The sequence below is a fragment of the Vigna unguiculata genome, chromosome 10 (assembly GCF_004118075.2).
Source record: "Vigna unguiculata cultivar IT97K-499-35 chromosome 10, ASM411807v1, whole genome shotgun sequence".
Lineage (NCBI taxonomy): Eukaryota > Viridiplantae > Streptophyta > Magnoliopsida > Fabales > Fabaceae > Vigna > Vigna unguiculata.
The window spans coordinates 5312464-5331210 of record NC_040288.1 but is presented as its reverse complement, the minus strand read 5'-3'; the positions used below and the strand labels follow the sequence as shown (position 1 = coordinate 5331210).

The window sequence follows — 18747 nt, the reverse complement described above, 5'->3', positions numbered from 1 at the left end:
ATCAAGAGTGGGGTGCCACTAATTCTTCATTTAAAATTGAATAGTAAGGGAACAAGCTTAACTTTGTGTTATTAGTGGTGTAAATTCGTGCAAACTGACCTATGTAAGAACATCAGCCAGTGTGTAGACACTGGTACAGCGCCTAGCGGCACGGGTGTGTGCGCCAGGCGATAGAAACCACTACAGAGGTCCCTGTATCGTGGAGCGCCTGGCGGCAAGGAAGTGCTCCGCCAGGCGGTGTGTGGAATCCAGTGGCGCTGGAAGGGCGCTGGCGCCTGGCGGTGGGACGTGAACCGCCAGGCGGTCTGGACCTGTTTCGCCAGGCAGTTCTGGTTGGTGCGCCAGGCGCCTGCGTGGCAGGTTATGAGTTGTGTGTGATATTTTAATTGACAATGATGCTTTGCTTGGATCGGGAGATGCTGTGCCATGAGCGGGTAGGTTCATGGATGGTGTGACATGTGATGATATGAGCGGGGAGGTTCATATCAAGTTACTCTCACGTGGGGATACGAGCGGGGAGGTTCGTATGTTCCGTGCTCACGTTGAGAGATGCCACGTGCGGGGAGGTACGGGGGCTTGTGGATCACATGTGTTGGACTACGGGCGGGCAGGTCCGTAGAGCAGGACTACGAGCGGGGAGGTTCGTAGAGGCAGGACCACGAGCGGGCAGGTTCGTGTGAGCATCAGATTCCCGAGTCCAAGGCTAACAAAATGTATGATTTGAAGACTGTTAAGTCTTGGGGTTAGGGTCTTGGCCAAGATTCATAGATAATGTGCAAGATGGGTGAATGAACTATTTTGTGTTATATGCTTATTATTTTATTTTCTCAGCTCACCCTTGCTTGTTTGTATGTGGCGATGATCGTGTAATTCGTTACACGGGAGCAGATGTTGATACAGGTGGTGCTGAGGATGCTCAGATGGCGGAGTGAGGGGCTAGCCTGGGAGTAGTACTAGGGTTTATGATGAAATGTAATTTATGTTTTTAAATACAATTTTGGAACTTGTAATCAGTTTTTGGATTCAGTTATAAATTTTGGAGCGCTATCTTGTCAAATTAAAAGTTTTCCCGCGTTGGGATTTTTATCGAGATGGTCATTTAATGAATTCATTTATTTTATTATTTATTTTTAAGTAATATTCCCTTGGGATGTTACACAAAACACCATTAACGCTCCACCATGGAAGCAGCGAGAATGAACCATCACACCGGAACAGTTGCAGTAGTGAAACAACTGCGGAAACGCGAACGCAACACCAACATCACTGTGACACAGATCTGCACTGCATCCAACCTTTCAGCCACGCAGCCGCGCATCATCTCGACGCTGCCATCACCATCGAGAGTTCATCTTCACGCTGCCACCATAACCATTGAACACGCAGCATCACCACCATCATTTCCACTGCAACGCCGGCGCGAGCTCCACCTTTGCACATCGAACCAGATTCATGACCACCATGGCAGCAGCGGAGACGTATCCTCCATTGCAGCAGCGAACCAGAACAGCGCCAACAACAATCACGCGAGCAAACACCAGAGACGTGAGTTCAGCCACTGCAGTTTCGTTCTTCATCTCGTCGGCAACACCCATCGCGAATCCTTTGCACAGTCCACCAAGTAGTGACGAGAACTCCATCATTCAGCCATTGACAACAGTAGCAGCAGCGAACATAGCTTCCACACCACCACCCAAACGCAACAGCAACAGGCAATCCATCACACTTGGGGTTCGCGCAAAGAGAATTGGGGAAGAAGATGAATAGTGATCGAGGTTCGCGATTTGGGGATTTTAACAGGATCAATGGCCTTGGTCGAAGGGGACCCGAAGCCAAAGGGGGCGGCGCTGATAAAATTTATAAATTAGGGTTTCTGGGCAGGGTTATAGGCTTCAATTCTATTTCAATTGAGGCCTAAAACTGCCCAATATTGCCTCGATCGAAAAGCAACCGAGGCCAAATGTGTTCTCGCTGGTGCCACTTTTAAAATTTTCATTTCTGGGCTGCCTAATAGGCTTTGGTTCTTAAGGAATCGAGGCCTAAAGCTGCTTACGGCACCGGTTGTTTGTAGAACCGAACCAATATAGGTTGCTGAAATTGCAAAATTACCACCGCCTACTTATAGGCTTCGATTCCGCCATAACCGAAGCCTATAAGGCGAGGTAAATTATCAAATCTGCACTAGTGATTGTTTATGGATGGATTTTTGGCTTGGCATGCGTGAGAGCAGGAGAGATCTGCTATGCTCGCCTAAGTGAGTTGTTTTTCGCCCAAACGAGACACGCTCGCCTAAGCGAGAATGGCAGAAACTCGCCCCCCTCTGGTTTCGAGTGCTCGTCTGAGCGAAGGCCTCTCGCTTGAGTCAGATGGGCTAGCTTGAGCGAGAACTCGAAGTGCTCTCTATTTTCAGACTCGCTTAAGCGAAAGCTTTTCGCTTGAGCGAAAGACCCCTGTCGCTTGAGCGAGATCTCCTTAGCTTAAACGAGATTGATAACAAAGTTGTTTAAATACTTGTATGCTCCCATGATTGATTTGTTTACCCTTTTAAAGTATGAAAATATGATGCCAACGTTTTTTGCAACGTGTTTGTGTTTTCTTTAGTTTTTATTGTTTGGTATTTTGTTTTCTTACATGTTGAAACTAGTGAAAAGCTGTTAGTTTAGCTTAAGCGAGAGATTTTAGCTTAAGCGAGATCAGTCTAGCTTAAGCAAGAATTTCTAGCTTAAGCGAGACCAGTCTAGCTTAAGCGAGATCAGTCTAGCTTAAGCGAGAATTTCTAGCTTAAGCGAGATCAGTCTAGCTTAAGCGAGAATTGCTGCAGAATTTTAATTCCTTACTTTAACTTGAACTTGTGGATTGATTCAATTACTTTTAAAAGCATGAATTGGGCGAATGGGTATGAGTAGAATTGTTTATGGTCTGTGATTGATAAGTTTAACATGACCTTGGCATGTGGCATGTATGAGATGGTTGGTAATTAAAGTGGCATGATATTGGTATGAGATGAAATTCTATATTCATGGTTTGGGAAGGATGAGTTGGTATGGACTCAACATGTGATGTGAATGAGGATTGGTTATAGAGGTTGACATGAGATTTATGTGCATGATAAATATTACTTGATTGATTGAGTATGATTGGTCTGTGGTCAGTACGTAATCCCATGAGCCTCTAGGTGAGACCCCATGGTGGTGCTTTAGTGGTCGGAACGTAATTCCATGATCCTTGTTAGTGGGAGTTCATGGTGGTGCCCCATGTATATAACTTGGTAAGGATTCATGGTAAGGTTGCATCCTGACGCTCTAAGGAGTCAGTTAGTCTCACATAGAGCGGACTGACTCTTGTGGTAAGAGTAGCAAGAGGCCTGAAACTCATTAAGGGCTAACCTTGTGTGTGGGGGATTGAGACATTGTAACACTTGTAACACTTAGCTCGGAGGTGAGCAGGATAATCCACCACAAGTGTAAGCATCCGCTGAATCTGTCTAGATTATATGTATCCGGATGAGTCGAGTCTGAGTCTAGTGTATTCTTTGAGAAGTCATAACATGTTTTGGATGATATAGACTGCTTGGATTGTGTAATAGCATGTGACTGTATGATAAACTGTTTTCTACTCTAGCTTACCTTGTTTTCTTGTTGGTTGCCTTGTATGCGGTTCTTCTCCTCTTGCGATGATCATCAATTTATTGATGTGAGCAGATGCGAGAGGTTCTCGCGGTCAACATGGAAATTGTGACTCTGCTGCTTAGTTCGCCTAGGTTGGTTCCCGCTTAGTGGATTTTCTCTTAGGGATATGGCCTATGTATTAACTTGTTTTCAATCTTAATTGTATTACTGTTGGATTATGTATCCTGTGCGTATTGGCATCGTGATGTGCCTTAGGATTTTCTTTTAAAACTCTTGGATATTCTTAAGGAGTGAGTTATAGTCCAAACCTTTGCTCGGAATATTGTTTATGTATGACGTGTCATTTAATTAAGTTTATTTATTAAAATGGGACATTACAGATGGTCCCATGTATAAGCAAAAACTAAGGAGAAGGACGGGTGGAAAATGGGTTTTAATGCTTTGCTCTTATTTTCAGTGTTCATACACATATATGAAATGATTTCAATTTTCCTTTTGACATATAATAATGTGGGAAATTCAAATTGAGAGTAAATAATTTTAATTTCAAATTGGATTTTGAAGAATTTCAATATATAACCAAAAAGAGAAATCTTGTTATGCGCAACTTTTCCTTGCCAAATTCACCATATATATTTCTAACGATAAAAGGGGTAGATGGTGTGTTTCTAAAATGCCCATAGTGTTGCATATTTTTCTCACACCGTAAAAGTAAAGCCATAGAGAAAATAAATAGGTACAATGCAAATGGTGGGCATGAATTGGAATTTTAAAGATCCAATTCGGATCCAATAGAAATCCAAATAATTTATGGTTCGAATTTTGGATCCAAATATATTTTTCTTGTAGAACTAGTTTTTGATTTTTTTTTAAATTTATATCAAAATATTTTGATTAAATATTAAATTAAGATTCAAATATTTGGATCAAGTTTTAAATCTAAAATTTATTTTTTTAATAAAAACAAATTAAATTAAATTTTGTAAAATTTGTGTTGTCGATCCAACGTAACTTGTCTCAATCAGGATAGTCATCTCAGCCTTCGACTCGGCGAATCCATCTAGATACTTGGTCTAGATCCAACCATCTTAACATTCGTTTCGGATCAACCTATTTTGACTCTCGGTCTAAGGCGGATAAAATAAATTTTTAGATTGGATCATATTAAATTCTAGATTTAATAAAATAGACTTTAAATGAATTGAATATTTAATAAAATATATTTCAAATGAATCGGATTAGAGTAAAAGTTTTGGCATAAATGGATCTTTTGTCCACCCCTACACAACTAATAGATAAACGAGGCTAACATGATACAATTGTGCCTATGCATAGTAAAAAAAGCAAAATATAATTTAGGTGCTTAGGTTTCCTGAAGATAACGTGTGTCTCTGTCCTTTAGACGACCTTTGTTGACTTTGTTTGATAGTTGATGATAAGGCAAAAGCAGAGGATGCATCCTACGAACAACTAGATGATTTCGTTAAGGTGTCTCCTTTTTCAACGATGGTGTAGAAAGTTGACTCCATAAACAAAACCTTCTAACTAGGGAGAGACCATCTGCCTCAGGCCAAACTTTTGACATCTCATAAAAGTCTCTCCCCGTATCTTCAGTGGTCATGTTACGCAATTTCCTTACTCAACTACTTTTCCTTTTCCTTATGTTGTTCTTCTTATATTTTTTTTCCCATATATAGCATATTTTGGCCTTCTTCTCAAAAGATTATTTGATACTATGTAAACAAACATAAGCACCAATCTAAGTGATGAAAGACGTTATTATGAAAGAAAGTGACGGAAAAGATGGTGAAGGATGTTCGTAAGAGAGACAACATTTAAGAGATATGGAATACCTATAGATAGAGGTAGATGTGTAACACTAAATATCCATTTATAACACTATAAATATAGAGGTATATTGAATATTCATTTATAACACTAAGTATATATAAAGATGACTTAATTAGCATATATAATTAATAAATGCACTAATTTCATAGAAGTCAACAATATTTTTGACTTACCAACATATTTCTTTTTCAATTGTTGCACCTATGAGATACACTAATAAAGGATGCTGAGAAGTTTGCAGTTTCAGAAGATATGAAACGTGATTTGAAATATGATAATAGAAGTAAAACAAACGAGAAAACTAAGTGCATTAGGATCAAGTCCAGAAGTGACCATTAATTGATAAACTTAACTTATACATGACAGATTCAACAGCATCAAACTAAGTACACCCGAACAATATACTCTACAATCTCCTGCACTACATCCCAACAAATACAACTACAATATCATGTTGAACATTGTCATTAAATTCTGTAAGTGACAACCTAAATTTAAAGTTGTAGTTAATGACAAATTGTCATCAAACCGAACTCCCCAGCACACATGACCCAAGAGCGTCAACACAAGGATTAAAGATTTTCAGTGGGGTATTCGTTAGTTTAAAAAGTGGTAACCTTTTAGAGAAAGGGGGTTCGTGTACTAGAATTCTTTCTCTCTCTGACTCTATTCTCTATTGTTCTTTTGGTTGAACAAGTGTACTAGAATAGCCATCACATAATTTTTATTCTCTATAGATATTTTTTCTCTGCTTCATTGCTGTTCTATTGAAATACCATATTTCATTGGTGCTTTCATTTTAATGGCGGAGAATACTTGTTTGAAGGAGATTTTCACTGAGTTATCACGCTTGAAAGAGGTTGCTATTGATGTCCAACAACTGTCCGCAGAAATTGCGGTAAAGGACAGTGACTTCAAGCCATTAATGGCGACCCATTAGAGACCAAGTAGATAAATGATATAAAAACACTTTTATTAGTTTATCGCAACTTTGAGTTACGTCTAGTTCTCTCTTAGACATACTTACGATGTTCCACTAATCAAAGAAATTTACAATGAGTACACGGTGTCTCTAAGTTATACCGAGTACACAAACCACTTTAGGTTAAATCGGGCACACAAACCTCTTTAGATTATACCTTCTTAATCTTCTCTTGAGATTAAAATCTTTGAAGAATAAAAAAGAGAAACTCTCAACAGAGAACACAGTTTAAGCTCAAAAGAGACAAACATCATTGCTTGAAGAATATTACATTGATTTTCTCACTCCCACCAAAGAACAAACTACACGACTAATAAAAAGACATTTAAGAAACATTGTGAATCTGGTTTCCCTGCAATTTATTATTGTAGCTGGTTATATATTTTGGAAAATGAATTTTGGAGCTTTAAACTTGAAATCTCTTGTTTCATTAAATCCATGTATAAGCTTTAAATCACATCTTCATCTTCTGCATGGTAGATGCTCAAAAGGGAAAGCTCTGATAAGATTTTTTATACATTTTGTAGATCTAGCCTTCTTTCATGTTGATGGAAACAATTCAAAAATATATGTAGGTGTACACAACTAAGTGAAATCAAACACGTATATGATAATTTGATTAAAAAAAATGTGTGTTTCCTTGTCCAGAAATAAAGAGATGGTTCATAATTTAAAACACTTCATTTTACAAATATATATAAATTGTTTATGAAATCCTTTGACATATATTTGATTATCTACAAATATTTTTTATCACTATGACTTGATTAAGTTCATTAGATTTGGATACATGAAAAATTTTGAAGTCAGACATTGTTTGATAATGCACTAGACGAGGTTTCATAGATGTCTGATCAGAGACAAAAGTCAATTGTCCAAGAGATCTTCAACTACACAGACACACATGTTAGAGAGATAAACTATTAATCTAGATCAATGACTTATGAGAAGTCACACATTACAATTTTCATTATAAATCTAAGAAGAGAATTCATCTTTGACTCTAGCTCTTTTCTCAAGTAATCTGACTCATCACATATAAGATAGAGTATTGTGTTCTTGACCACCAATCCGTGACCAAAAGCAACAAAAATCTCCACCTTGTCTCCAGCTCCCAAATTTGACATTATACCATGCCAGTCTGTATCATTAAAGGAAATTACTGTGCCATGGTTGTGTATCTGCAATGTGCACTTTGTGTGATTAACAATTAAGACACTTCTAAGATAATCAATTGCCACGATTTCAGGGGTTGACAAATAAACAACACATAAAGCCAATCCTTTGATGTCACGATCTCTAGGCACAGTGAAAGAAACAGAGTATCCCTCACCCATATAGGCCAACCAATAAGGAAGGTTATCACCTGGAAGAGAGACATTACTACACTCACTGTTTACCAATGCCTGTACCATGAGAGATAAAAGTTACAGAATTTAGTACATAATTAAAACCTATAAAAGGTAATTAAGTTAAATAAATTTGGTCAGTAATGCATTTCTATTTTCTTCTTAGTTTTATTTTTCTATATCGATCACTGGGAAAAAAAACAATCATGAAGCACATTCACTTGGTTGTTTGATTATTAAAATCATACACTTTTGAGTGAGTTGAGTTGTGCAGCTGTAGAAGCCAAGTGTGCTAAAAGTTTAGAATTGGTTTCTATTAGATATAGTTCATTAGGATTATTTTCTGTTCTCTTAATCAATACCTAAAATGGTGGTGAAGGTAATAAACAAAGGGAAAGCTAGAGAAGAACCTCGGAGATGTTATCGGTAACAGCATTGAAGAATTCATGGTATGTTCCAAGACCAATCAAAGGAGACCTGAATTGCTGCTTTGAAATTCCTGATTCGGTAAAATTTGCGAAATATTCGACCACAATACTTTTTACTTGGTTAGATAGTTGGAAGTCGGTATCACATTGCACCAAAATACTTCGAAGATTTTTCAGGCTGCTAAGCAATGACGCAATATCATCCCAACAATTATCAATATCCATGAACGACGAATGAATATAAGATATGGAATTCATTTCTGGCGATAGCCAAGACCGAATGATAGAAGGAAAAAGATTTCGGGGCAATCCTTCAAATCCACGTAGGGAGATATGTCCAATGCTTTTCGAGTTTAGAATCGAAAAAGGCACATGTTTCATAGTTGTATTTTCAGCAATTAGAGTTATAAGAGATTCCATTTCCACTACATCTTTTTCCGATAGGTCAATCATGGGACACCCAGAGAGAATGAGAGTTTTTAAAGATTTCAACTTACATATATCTCTAGGGAGATTTCTTAGACTTGTACAGTCCTTCAAATTTAGCAGTGTTAGATGGCTGAGACATCCAATAGATTGATGAACTTTGCGCAATCCTGAACAATCCTTGAGAATGAGCTTTTCAAGACTTGGTAGCCCAGAAAAGTCAGGGGTTTGTGTTAAATTCTTGGAGTGACTAAGAATAAGGACTTTTAACCCCCTCAAAACCTACACCAAAACAATTCTTTATTTGGCAAATATTAAAAAAGAAAATAAAAGTGAAAGAGTTGTCAGTTATTATTTTTATTTTGGTTAAGCTTTGTATTTCATAGAAAATGCAACGTAATGAAAACCTGTGGTTCTGTCCAGACGAATCGGAGAAGACTGTGTTTTAAATCAATCGCTATTGCATGATCCACATTAAAGCTATTAGATAGGTGTTGTGAAGAAAACCCTTGCAAACGGATCCATCTTAGTTTCGGAGAAAGGTAATCAGAATTTACAGCGGCTTTCAGCAGTCTTGATAGTTCTCTTCTACCTGAACGCAGTTTCAAAGGCAATCGCTCAATGGTTCCTGTCTTCTGTGATTAAAAGAGCAAAGAAAATCAAATACATTGAACATGAGAACGAAAACGTTTCCGAGAAAAGAATGTTCTTACTGTATTATCTGTCAATACATATTCTGCACCATCAAACCGCAGTCGCCGCTCCTTCCACATTTCCTCTTGACGAATTTCACGAATAATATGTCTTCCCATTTCTTGTAGCAAAGGATGCATTCCAAGTTTATTGTTCTTTTTAAGTTTTATGAGGTTACGATCTATGAGAACTCTTATTCCACTATCAGCGTCTACTCCACAGCCATTTAGAATCCTCGTAGCATAGGCTATGTCTTCACCAACAAAGCAACAACATACATCAAGGAATAAATCCCTTTCCATTTGATTGCCTAAACAGTAAAAGCTTATTTTCCATATATGATATGTCATTTTTCGTAATCTTGACAATACAATATCCCATTCTTCTTCGGTCCTTTCAAATAAACAACTTCCAACGACTTCAAGAGCTAAAGGTAGTCCTCTACAATAAGAAAGCACGCTTCTTGCAAGGTAATGATATTCTTCTTTTGGTTTTGCTTCTCTAAATGCGTGCCAACTGAGAAGCTCAAGAGACTCCTTTTGGTTCATTACCTTTACCCTAAAGATAGAATCAATTTTATGTATCCTCAGTAGGTTTGCATCTCTTGTTGAAACAATTATTACAGTTCCTTCACCAAACCACTCACGACATTCCGAAAGGTCTAATAACTCATAAACGTTAGGTGTTGACAAACAAGTCTCTCTAGATAAACACTCTTTGTATTCAGATTTGTTGTGTCTTGAAATGAAACACTACATGGTCCTTTTATAGGCCTTTGGACATTACCCTTCAACTACATTCATTAAATATAACTACTACCAAACTCACAATTAATACAACAACTTCTAACTACCCACCTTCCAACTACCAACTACACACCTTCCAACTACCAACTACACACATTTAAGTTTATCTAACAAAATCCCCCCATAAACTTAAATGCTCTTCTTGTCCTTCATTCCAAGTATCATCTTGTTGTTCTCAAACAGAGAGGATGGCAGCGGCTTTGTAAACATATCTGCAGCTTGTGCACGACTTTCAACGTGCTCCAACTCTACATTTCCTTCTTTCACTTGTTCTCGGATGAAGTGAAATCGAACGTCAATGTGCTTGCTTCTCTCATGATTGACCGGGTTCTTTGCCAATTCAATGGCCGACTTGTTATCAACTCGGATCACAGTCCCCTTTTCTTGCTTCAATTCCAGTTTGCTTAGAAGGTTTCTAAGCCAAACTGCATGGCAGACACTCCAGGATGCTGCAACGTACTCTGCTTCACATGTTGACAGTGTTACAATGGGCTGTTTCTTTGAAAGCCAGGTGAACGCTGTGCTCCCCATGAAGAATACATATCCAGACGTGCTTTTCCGGTCATCAACATCTCCACACCAATCACTGTCTGAGTAGCCAACTAGTCGGTAATCATCCGTCCTAGTATACATCAGACCAAGTGACACAGTTCCTCTCACATACCTTAGAATTCTCTTTAAGGCCTTCCAATGAGTATACCTTGGTTCCTCCATATATCGACTTGCTATTCCAACACTCAGCATTAAATCTGGTCTAGTATTTGTAAGATACCTGAGACTTCCAATCAGACTTCGGTATTTGCTTGCATCAACTCGGTCTCCATCTGCATACTTAGAAAGTTTTGTGCCAGGTTCCATAGGGGTGGAAACCGGGTTGCAACTTGTCATCTTGAACTTCTTTAAGACCTCCTCAGCATACCTTTCCTGCGACACAAAGATACCGTCCTTCCCTTGAATGACTTCCAAACCAAGGAAATACTTCATAAGACCTAAGTCGGTCATCTCGAACTCCTTCTTCATCACTTCTTTAAATGCTTCAATTAACTCAGCATTATTCCCTGTGAAGATAAGATCATCGACATATAGGGCAATGAACATCACATCTCCTCCTTTCTTCTTTATGTAAAGAGCATGTTCATAAGGGCACTGCTCATACCCATTCTTCTTGAAGTAAGTGTCGATTCTTTCATTCCATGCTCGTGGAGCTTGCTTCAGGCCATAAAGTGCCTTCTTCAATCTCAGGACTTTCTTCTCTTCGCCTCTTCGCATGTATCCAAGTGGTTGTTCAACATATACTTCCTCTTCCAAGACTCCATTCAGAAATGCTGACTTCACATCCATCTGCAAGATTGTCCATCTGTGTTGAGCTGCTAAGGAAATCAACAATCTGATTGTTTCCATCCTCGTCACTGGAGCGAATACTTCGTCATAGTCTATTCCTTCCTTCTGCTTGTACCCCTTCACTACGAGTCGAGCTTTATATCGCTCAACTTCTCCTTCAGCGTTTGTTTTCTTCTTGTACACCCACTTTACGCCAATAGGCCGAGCTCCTTTGGGCAAATCGGTTAGCTCCCACGTGTTGTTTCGTTCGATTGCTCCGATCTCTTCATTCATTGCAATTTGCCACTTCTCCTCCTGCACGGCCTCTTCAAAGTTCAAGTCTTCCGAATCTGCCAAGAAACATACAACATGTACTTCGTCAGTCGAGTTGTATATGTCTTGCAAGCTTCGTGCTCTAGGCTGTAGAGGTTCATCTTCTTCATCAGAAGTCTCATGATCTCTCACAGCTGGTGGTGTATCTACTTCCAAGCTTCTAGACTCTTTCTCCGAGTTGTTCCACTTCCACTCACTCTCTTCATCAACTTGAACATCTCGGCTCATAATCACCTTCTTTGTTATTGGGTTGAACAACCTATACGCCTTGGTTTTTTCATCGTACCCAATAAACACATACTTCTTGCTCCGATCTTCAAGTTTGGTCCTTTGTTGAGCTGGAACATGACCATAAGCAATGCTGCCAAACACTTTGAGGTGAGACACACTCGGCTTTCTTCCACTCCAGACTTCTTGTGGTGTCTTTTCATTCAACTTAGCATGTGGACATCTATTTTGCACATAGATGGCACATTGCACTGCTTCCGCCCAGAACTCCTTAGGCAAGTTCTTGCTTTTCAACATTGTACGAACCATGTCAAGTATGGTTCGATTTTTCCTCTCAGCTACTCCATTCTGTTGGGGTGAGTATGGTGCTGTCAGAAATCTTCTTATTCCTTGCTCCTCACAATACTTCATGAGCTCGGATGAGATGAACTCGCCTCCTCGGTCAGACCTAACAGATTTGATAGGCATGCCGGTCTCCTTTTCAACCATTGCTTTGAACCTTTTAAACACTTGGAACACCTCGGATTTCTTCTTCAAAAAATACACCCATGTTTTTCTTGAAAAATCATCTATGAAAGAAATGAAATACCTTTTCCCACTGAAGGATTCAGGGGTAATTGGTCCACAAATGTCTGTGTGAATTAATCTGAGTTGTTCCTTTGCCCGGTACTCGGCAGTCCTCGGAAATGAGGTCCTTGGATGCTTCCCGAGTACGCACTCTTCACAAAATTTCTTTTCAAACTCCACCGTCGAGAGTCCTCGCACCATCTCCTTTTTTACCAACTCAGCTAGTCCACCAAAATGCAAGTGGCCAAACCGGAAGTGCCACATCATAGCTTCATCCTTCACGTCAAGTTTCAAGCACCTTTCTTGGACTATTTTTAGGTCCAGCTTGTACATCCTGTTCTTCTTCATCTCTACTCGAGCAATCAATCGATCTGACTTATCTTTCAAGTATAGTACTCGGTCTTTCATCAGAACCGAGTAGCCTTTCTCCATCAGCTGGCCCATGCTCAATATGTTGCTCTTGAGATCGGGTACATAGTACACATCTCTGATTTCTCCAACTCGGTTGTTCTTCTGCAGGTACCAGATTGTACCCCGGCCTTTTACTGCCACCTTTGATGCATCTCCAAATGATACGTGTCCAGCGTCAACTTTGGTGAGCTCCTTAAAAAGATTCTCATCCCCACACATGTGGTTGCTTGCTCCTGTATCAAGGTACCAAACTGAGTTGTCAGAACAGCTCGGACTTAGCTCGGCACCTGATCTCCTGGACATCATCAATATTCCTTCTTCCTCAGCATCCTCAGAAAGGAAGTTCGTTTCCTTCTTGCTTTCAGATCGACAGTCCTTCGCGAAATGTCCAACCTTCCCACAATTGTAACATTTGACTCCTGAGTAGCAGTCTTTAGCAAAATGACCGTACTTACCGCATTTGAAGCACTCAACTCCTGAGTTGTTCGACTGGCCTCCTCGGCCTCTACCACCACGACCTCCACCTTGTCCTCGGCCACGCCAGTTTTGTTGGCCGACCTGTTCTTGATTTCTTTCATATCCTCCTCTGCCTCTACCACCTCGGCCTCGAGTGTTCTGAGTATAAGGAACCTTCTTCTCCCTAATGGTTGCCTTTGCTTGGAGTGCTTGATCAAGGGACTCTTCCTTCTTCTTCCTTCTCCACTGCTCATGCGCTTCAAGCGACCCAGCAAGCTCTTCCACCGAGAGCGCTGTCAAGTCCTTTGATTCCTCTATTGCGCAAACTATATTCTCGAAGTCGTCGGTTAACGACCTCAAGATTTTCTCCACCACTCGGCAAGCGGGCAGCGTCTCTCCATTTCTACCGAGCTGATTCGCTACGGTCTCAACTCGGGAGACGTACTCGGCAACCCCTTCATCTTCCTTCATCCTCATCCTTTCAAGCTCGCCTCTGAGAGTTTGAAGCCGAACTTGCTTCACACGGTTATCCCCTTTGTATGCCTTTTCCAGAATATCCCACGCTTCTTTTGAAGACGTAGCATTTGCTATCTTCTCAAAGCCGGACTCATCAACAGCTCGGTACAGCACGTACAAAGCCGTTTTGTCTTTTGCTCGTGTTGTTTTTAACGTAGCAATCTGGGCTATCGTCATTTCTCCAACATCCTCTGGTTCTTGGTGCCCATTTTCGACCACCTCCCATACTTCTTGGGAACCAAGGAGAGCCTTCATTTGTAGACTCCAGTTATCATAGCTGACGCCTTTTGATAACTTCGGCAGGGGCATGCTGTTAGCTAAGCTGGCCATTTCGATCAAACTCTCTAACTTACTCAAACACTCAGGCTCTCAAGCTCTGATACCAATTTGTTGTCAAACAAGTCTCTCTAGATAAACACTCTTTGTATTCAGATTTGTTGTGTCTTGAAATGAAACACTACATGGTCCTTTTATAGGCCTTTGGACATTACCCTTCAACTACATTCATTAAATATAACTACTACCAAACTCACAATTAATACAACAACTTCTAACTACCCACCTTCCAACTACCAACTACACACCTTCCAACTACCAACTACACACATTTAAGTTTATCTAACATTAGGAACATCGTCAAGTACAATGAGCACCTTTTTCCCAGAAACTCTTTCGCGAATCATACTTCTTCCCATCTCAACGTTAAGTATCTCTACCTTTGTTTTTAGCAAATCCGAAAGAAGTTGTTCTTGTAAATGAACATACCCTCTTGTTTCACTAATTTGTTCAATATCTTCAATGAAACTTTTATCCATGAATGTACCATGAACGAGATGGTAGATGGCTTTGGCAAGGGTGGTTTTACCAGATCCTTCCTCTCCACATATCCCTATTGTACAAACTTCCGTAGATTTATTTTTGATAGTTTGAATCACATCTTCCACTTGAGAGTGTAATCCAACTGGAAATTTAGTAGCCAACAAGACTGGTAAATTAGAAACACTCTTTACAATTTTCTCCAGTAATTCGGCATCACTCCTTCAAGTTCAAATAGCAGTTATAGAAAATGTCATGTATAACCAAAATTAAAGTACAAACTTAAAATATGCTTATTGAGTAAGTGAGTGAGTGAGTGATTTACCTGTAATTGCTCTCATCCCATCCAAATAAATTTGCAGCCTTGGTGAGTGTGTGGCTCCACATGGACATGCCATGTTCCAGTTGTTGTCCTGAAAATGTTTGTTCTGCAGTTGCTTTGAAGGCTTTTCCAAACTCACCCTTTTGAAGTCGTACATCAGATGGCTGAATTTCGTAATATACGGGCAGAACATGTCGGCAATAAGTTTCGTTCCATTCAATGATTTGTTGAAGCTGATGAAGACACCAACAAGATTCAGAATAGGTTTTGGTGAAAACAACAATTGCTACCCGACACAGATTGAGAATAGGTTGTTGGATGTGCATTGCCTTCACTGCATTCTCATGATGAAGGAAAGTGGTGAATCCAACAGTAGAGAGGGCAGAATCGAGATGAGAAATAAATTTGTTGCGGATGTCCTCTCCATTGAAGTTGATGAGCACATCATACATCCCTGGAAGTTTGGATGATGAAGACGCAAATTCTACGGAATGAATTTCTGAGGTAATGAACTGTTAGAAGAAGAGAATCAAATCGATGATATCTAAAACACGAAAGCATTCAAAGCACTTCTTGAAGAATCATGGAAACCCATTAAGACCATTGCAAAACTTTTTTACTTTGCCAGTTAAAAAAATTAGGCCAACACTCACTTTGAGAAAATTTTCCTCCACTGGACCTACACTAATAACTATGACGTATTAGAACAGAAAGTAATAATACAACACAATCAAATAGATGATATGTTCAGACACAAAGGCATTAAAAGTAGTATTTTTAATAGTAGTGGAAGCGCGTTAAGACCATTGCAAAACCTTTTTTACTTTAGCCAATTAAGAAATTAGACCAACACCCACTTTAACAACAAAAGAATGTGAAAGTTTTTCTAGTTTTCTTTTTTTAAATTATATATGAACTTTACTTTCATATTAAAAAATACATCGAGTCTACTTCATCATTTTTTTTTGTCTAAAATAACTTTTTTTAACAAATTTTTATACTCTCTCTATTTTATTTGTTTTTTTTTAAATTCTATTAAACATTTCTATATATTTCTGTATTTAAAATATCTATAAAAAATAATTTTTTTACTATATCTATTTAAATTTTTATTTTTGTACTTTCTATAAATATTTTTTAATATAAATAACTCTAAATGTTTTGTATATTCATATACCTAATTTTTAATTTTGCATTAATTTTCCTTTTAAATAATTTCGCCTACAACCATATTATTATTTTATTTCTTTTTCTAACTCAACAAAAAAAATTTTATTACATAAATATTTTAATCAAATAAATATACATCTCTCAAATTTAACTTTACATAAAACAACCATCACTATAATATGTTATTATCATAATTACCATATATATTTAAATTATCTTATTTATTATTTTTCTCCTTCAAATTATTTACTCCTTACTTAATAATAAAAATTAAATTAAATATATCCTTTTGATTTCAAATTCACATCAGCCTAACAAAATTTTAAATTTATAATAAACTATTTTTAATAAACCAAAAATTTTAAAATTTTAATAAAAGAACAATTTTTTAAATTCTTTTACTTTTTAATAAAAAAATTAACTACTTAGAATTCATCTCCCAAAGAGCCGAATTCAAGTAGGGTTTTGCAAAACAAAAATATAAAGCACATTACACTTTCGTTTGCTAGAAAAACCACTTTCTTTCATATATACAGTAAAACGGTTTATTTGGATAATTAATGTTTATGGAGGTATATTGGAGTTAATAATGTTAGTATTTTAAGGTTGTTAAAGGGATAACGAAGGGACAGAGAAAATGTATAAATAGTAGAGTGTGAAAGTAGTAGTTGGAGAAGTGTATTTTGTAGTTGAGAGTATACACCAGTGCAGTAAGAACTTTTTGTCCCGATTATTTTCCTCATTTTGCCTCGAGTTTGGAACCCAGGCATATTGAGACGAAGCCAAAAGGGATGCCTGTTGGCCTCGGTTGTCACCCGAGGCCATAAAGTCGCTTTTATGTCTTGGTTGTAAACAAACTGGAGCAATAGGGTTCCTTTTCTGCCTCGGGCCGAAGCCATAGGTTTAAAATAATTTTTTTTAATTAAAATTTTTGTAGGGTCTTTGGCCTCGGTTATGGTAAGAACCGAGGCCATATAGTGGTTTTTTGCTTTGGTCTTGGTAACAACCGAGGCCTATTCTACTGCTTTTTTTTAAAATAAATTTTATGTTTTATTATTATTCCCACATTTAAACATGTATATTATTTTTACAGAGCAGCACAAACCAACACATAATATTTTCTCAAACATCCACAATCCAAAAACATTTAAAAGATAATTGAAATATACTCAATCCAAATACATATATCCTAATCAATACTATTGTACATTTGAATTATGAATTGCACATGCTATCCTACCAAACTTTATAGACTTCGCGGGAATTGGCAAAAAACTCTTGAATGTCTGCAAAATAAGACATTAAGTTAAGTTAGTATATAGAAAGACAACTTTAGTATACCAAACTTTAGTATATTGCAAAGTAATTGTTTTAATTCAAATATATATTACCGTTTTCCAATTAGTTGTAATATGAGCATGCACAATTGTTGTCATCCATTGCATATATAGTAACCGCACTCACATGAGTCGGTTTGTCTATTACACTATGTTATATCAACAACATTAAAATTAATTAAGGAAAAAAATCAAATCAAACAATTATAAATATATGGATAGAAATATCAAACCTAGAGGGAACACCATGCAAGACATTTTGCCTTAGCCGTTGATCTCCCTAACAACATGTTATGTCCAATAATTGAACTATGATAAAGGAAATAAGTTAGGATAATTTTATATAACATGTCATATTCATAAGATTGAGATTCAGGTTTCTTACCGATCTATCACTTGTGTAAGATGGTTGGGGGGAGGGCGGTGCAAAGAGCAAAACCACACAGCAAGGTTCTCCCTTGCAGGGAAACCACAAGTAATTGCCAATGACGTCTGAGAAGAAAATAAATTCATTATTATGTATTAAAATGACAAATTATATTCATAAGTTAACAAAAATGACTTACCCAACAACATAAGGGACAAAATAAATTTCTTTTCCACGTTGAAAGCATCCGGTCACACATGATTGGATGTCATCAAACTTGTTGCCTTCATGAGTGAGTTGGAGGTAGACCAATTTAGAAACTTGTTGCCTTCATCAAACTTGTTGCCTTGGTAGCTAATATTATTGACCAATTTAGAAACTAATTATTTTGGTAGTCAAAACCTTTGTAGCTAATGTTAATGACCAATTTAGAAACCAATTCATAATGAAAACTATTTTAATTATCAATTTAGAGACTAATTACAACTTTTTGAAACTATTTTAGTTGCCAATAATATTTAGTTAGTTAAATTGGTACATAAATTGGTCACTATATAGTGAATAATTATTTTTTATCATAAAATTAATCATTATTTAATGATTTTTCTTGTAGTGTACTATGACTTCATAAATTATATATCTCATCGATAAGTATCGTTAAAATATCCTAAAGTATCGGACACAGATACGTATCAGACACGGATACGTGGTCTAAATTAAAGTATCGATATTGATTCTAC

The 18747-nt window shown here is 37.8% G+C and overlaps 2 protein-coding genes across 2 annotated transcripts; both read right to left on the bottom strand.

Moving 5' to 3' along the window:
* Positions 1–7283: 7283 nt before the first annotated feature.
* Positions 7284–9962, bottom strand: LOC114167129 (TMV resistance protein N-like). The gene is made up of 4 exons (XM_028052093.1): positions 9379–9962; positions 9073–9300; positions 8222–8947; positions 7284–7868 (listed from the first exon to the last, which is right to left on the bottom strand). Exons 1-4 carry the CDS (start codon positions 9904–9906, stop codon positions 7404–7406), a joined length of 1947 nt encoding a protein of 648 aa, XP_027907894.1. The 5' UTR covers positions 9907–9962; the 3' UTR covers positions 7284–7403.
* A 4647-nt stretch (positions 9963–14609) lies between these two features.
* On the bottom strand, positions 14610–15585 carry LOC114165131 (disease resistance protein RLM3-like). Its single transcript, XM_028049798.1, has 2 exons — positions 15137–15585; positions 14610–15033 (listed from the first exon to the last, which is right to left on the bottom strand). The coding sequence occupies exons 1-2, from the start codon at positions 15583–15585 to the stop codon at positions 14610–14612; spliced, it is 873 nt and encodes a 290-aa protein (XP_027905599.1).
* Between the last annotated feature and the right edge of the window lie 3162 nt (positions 15586–18747).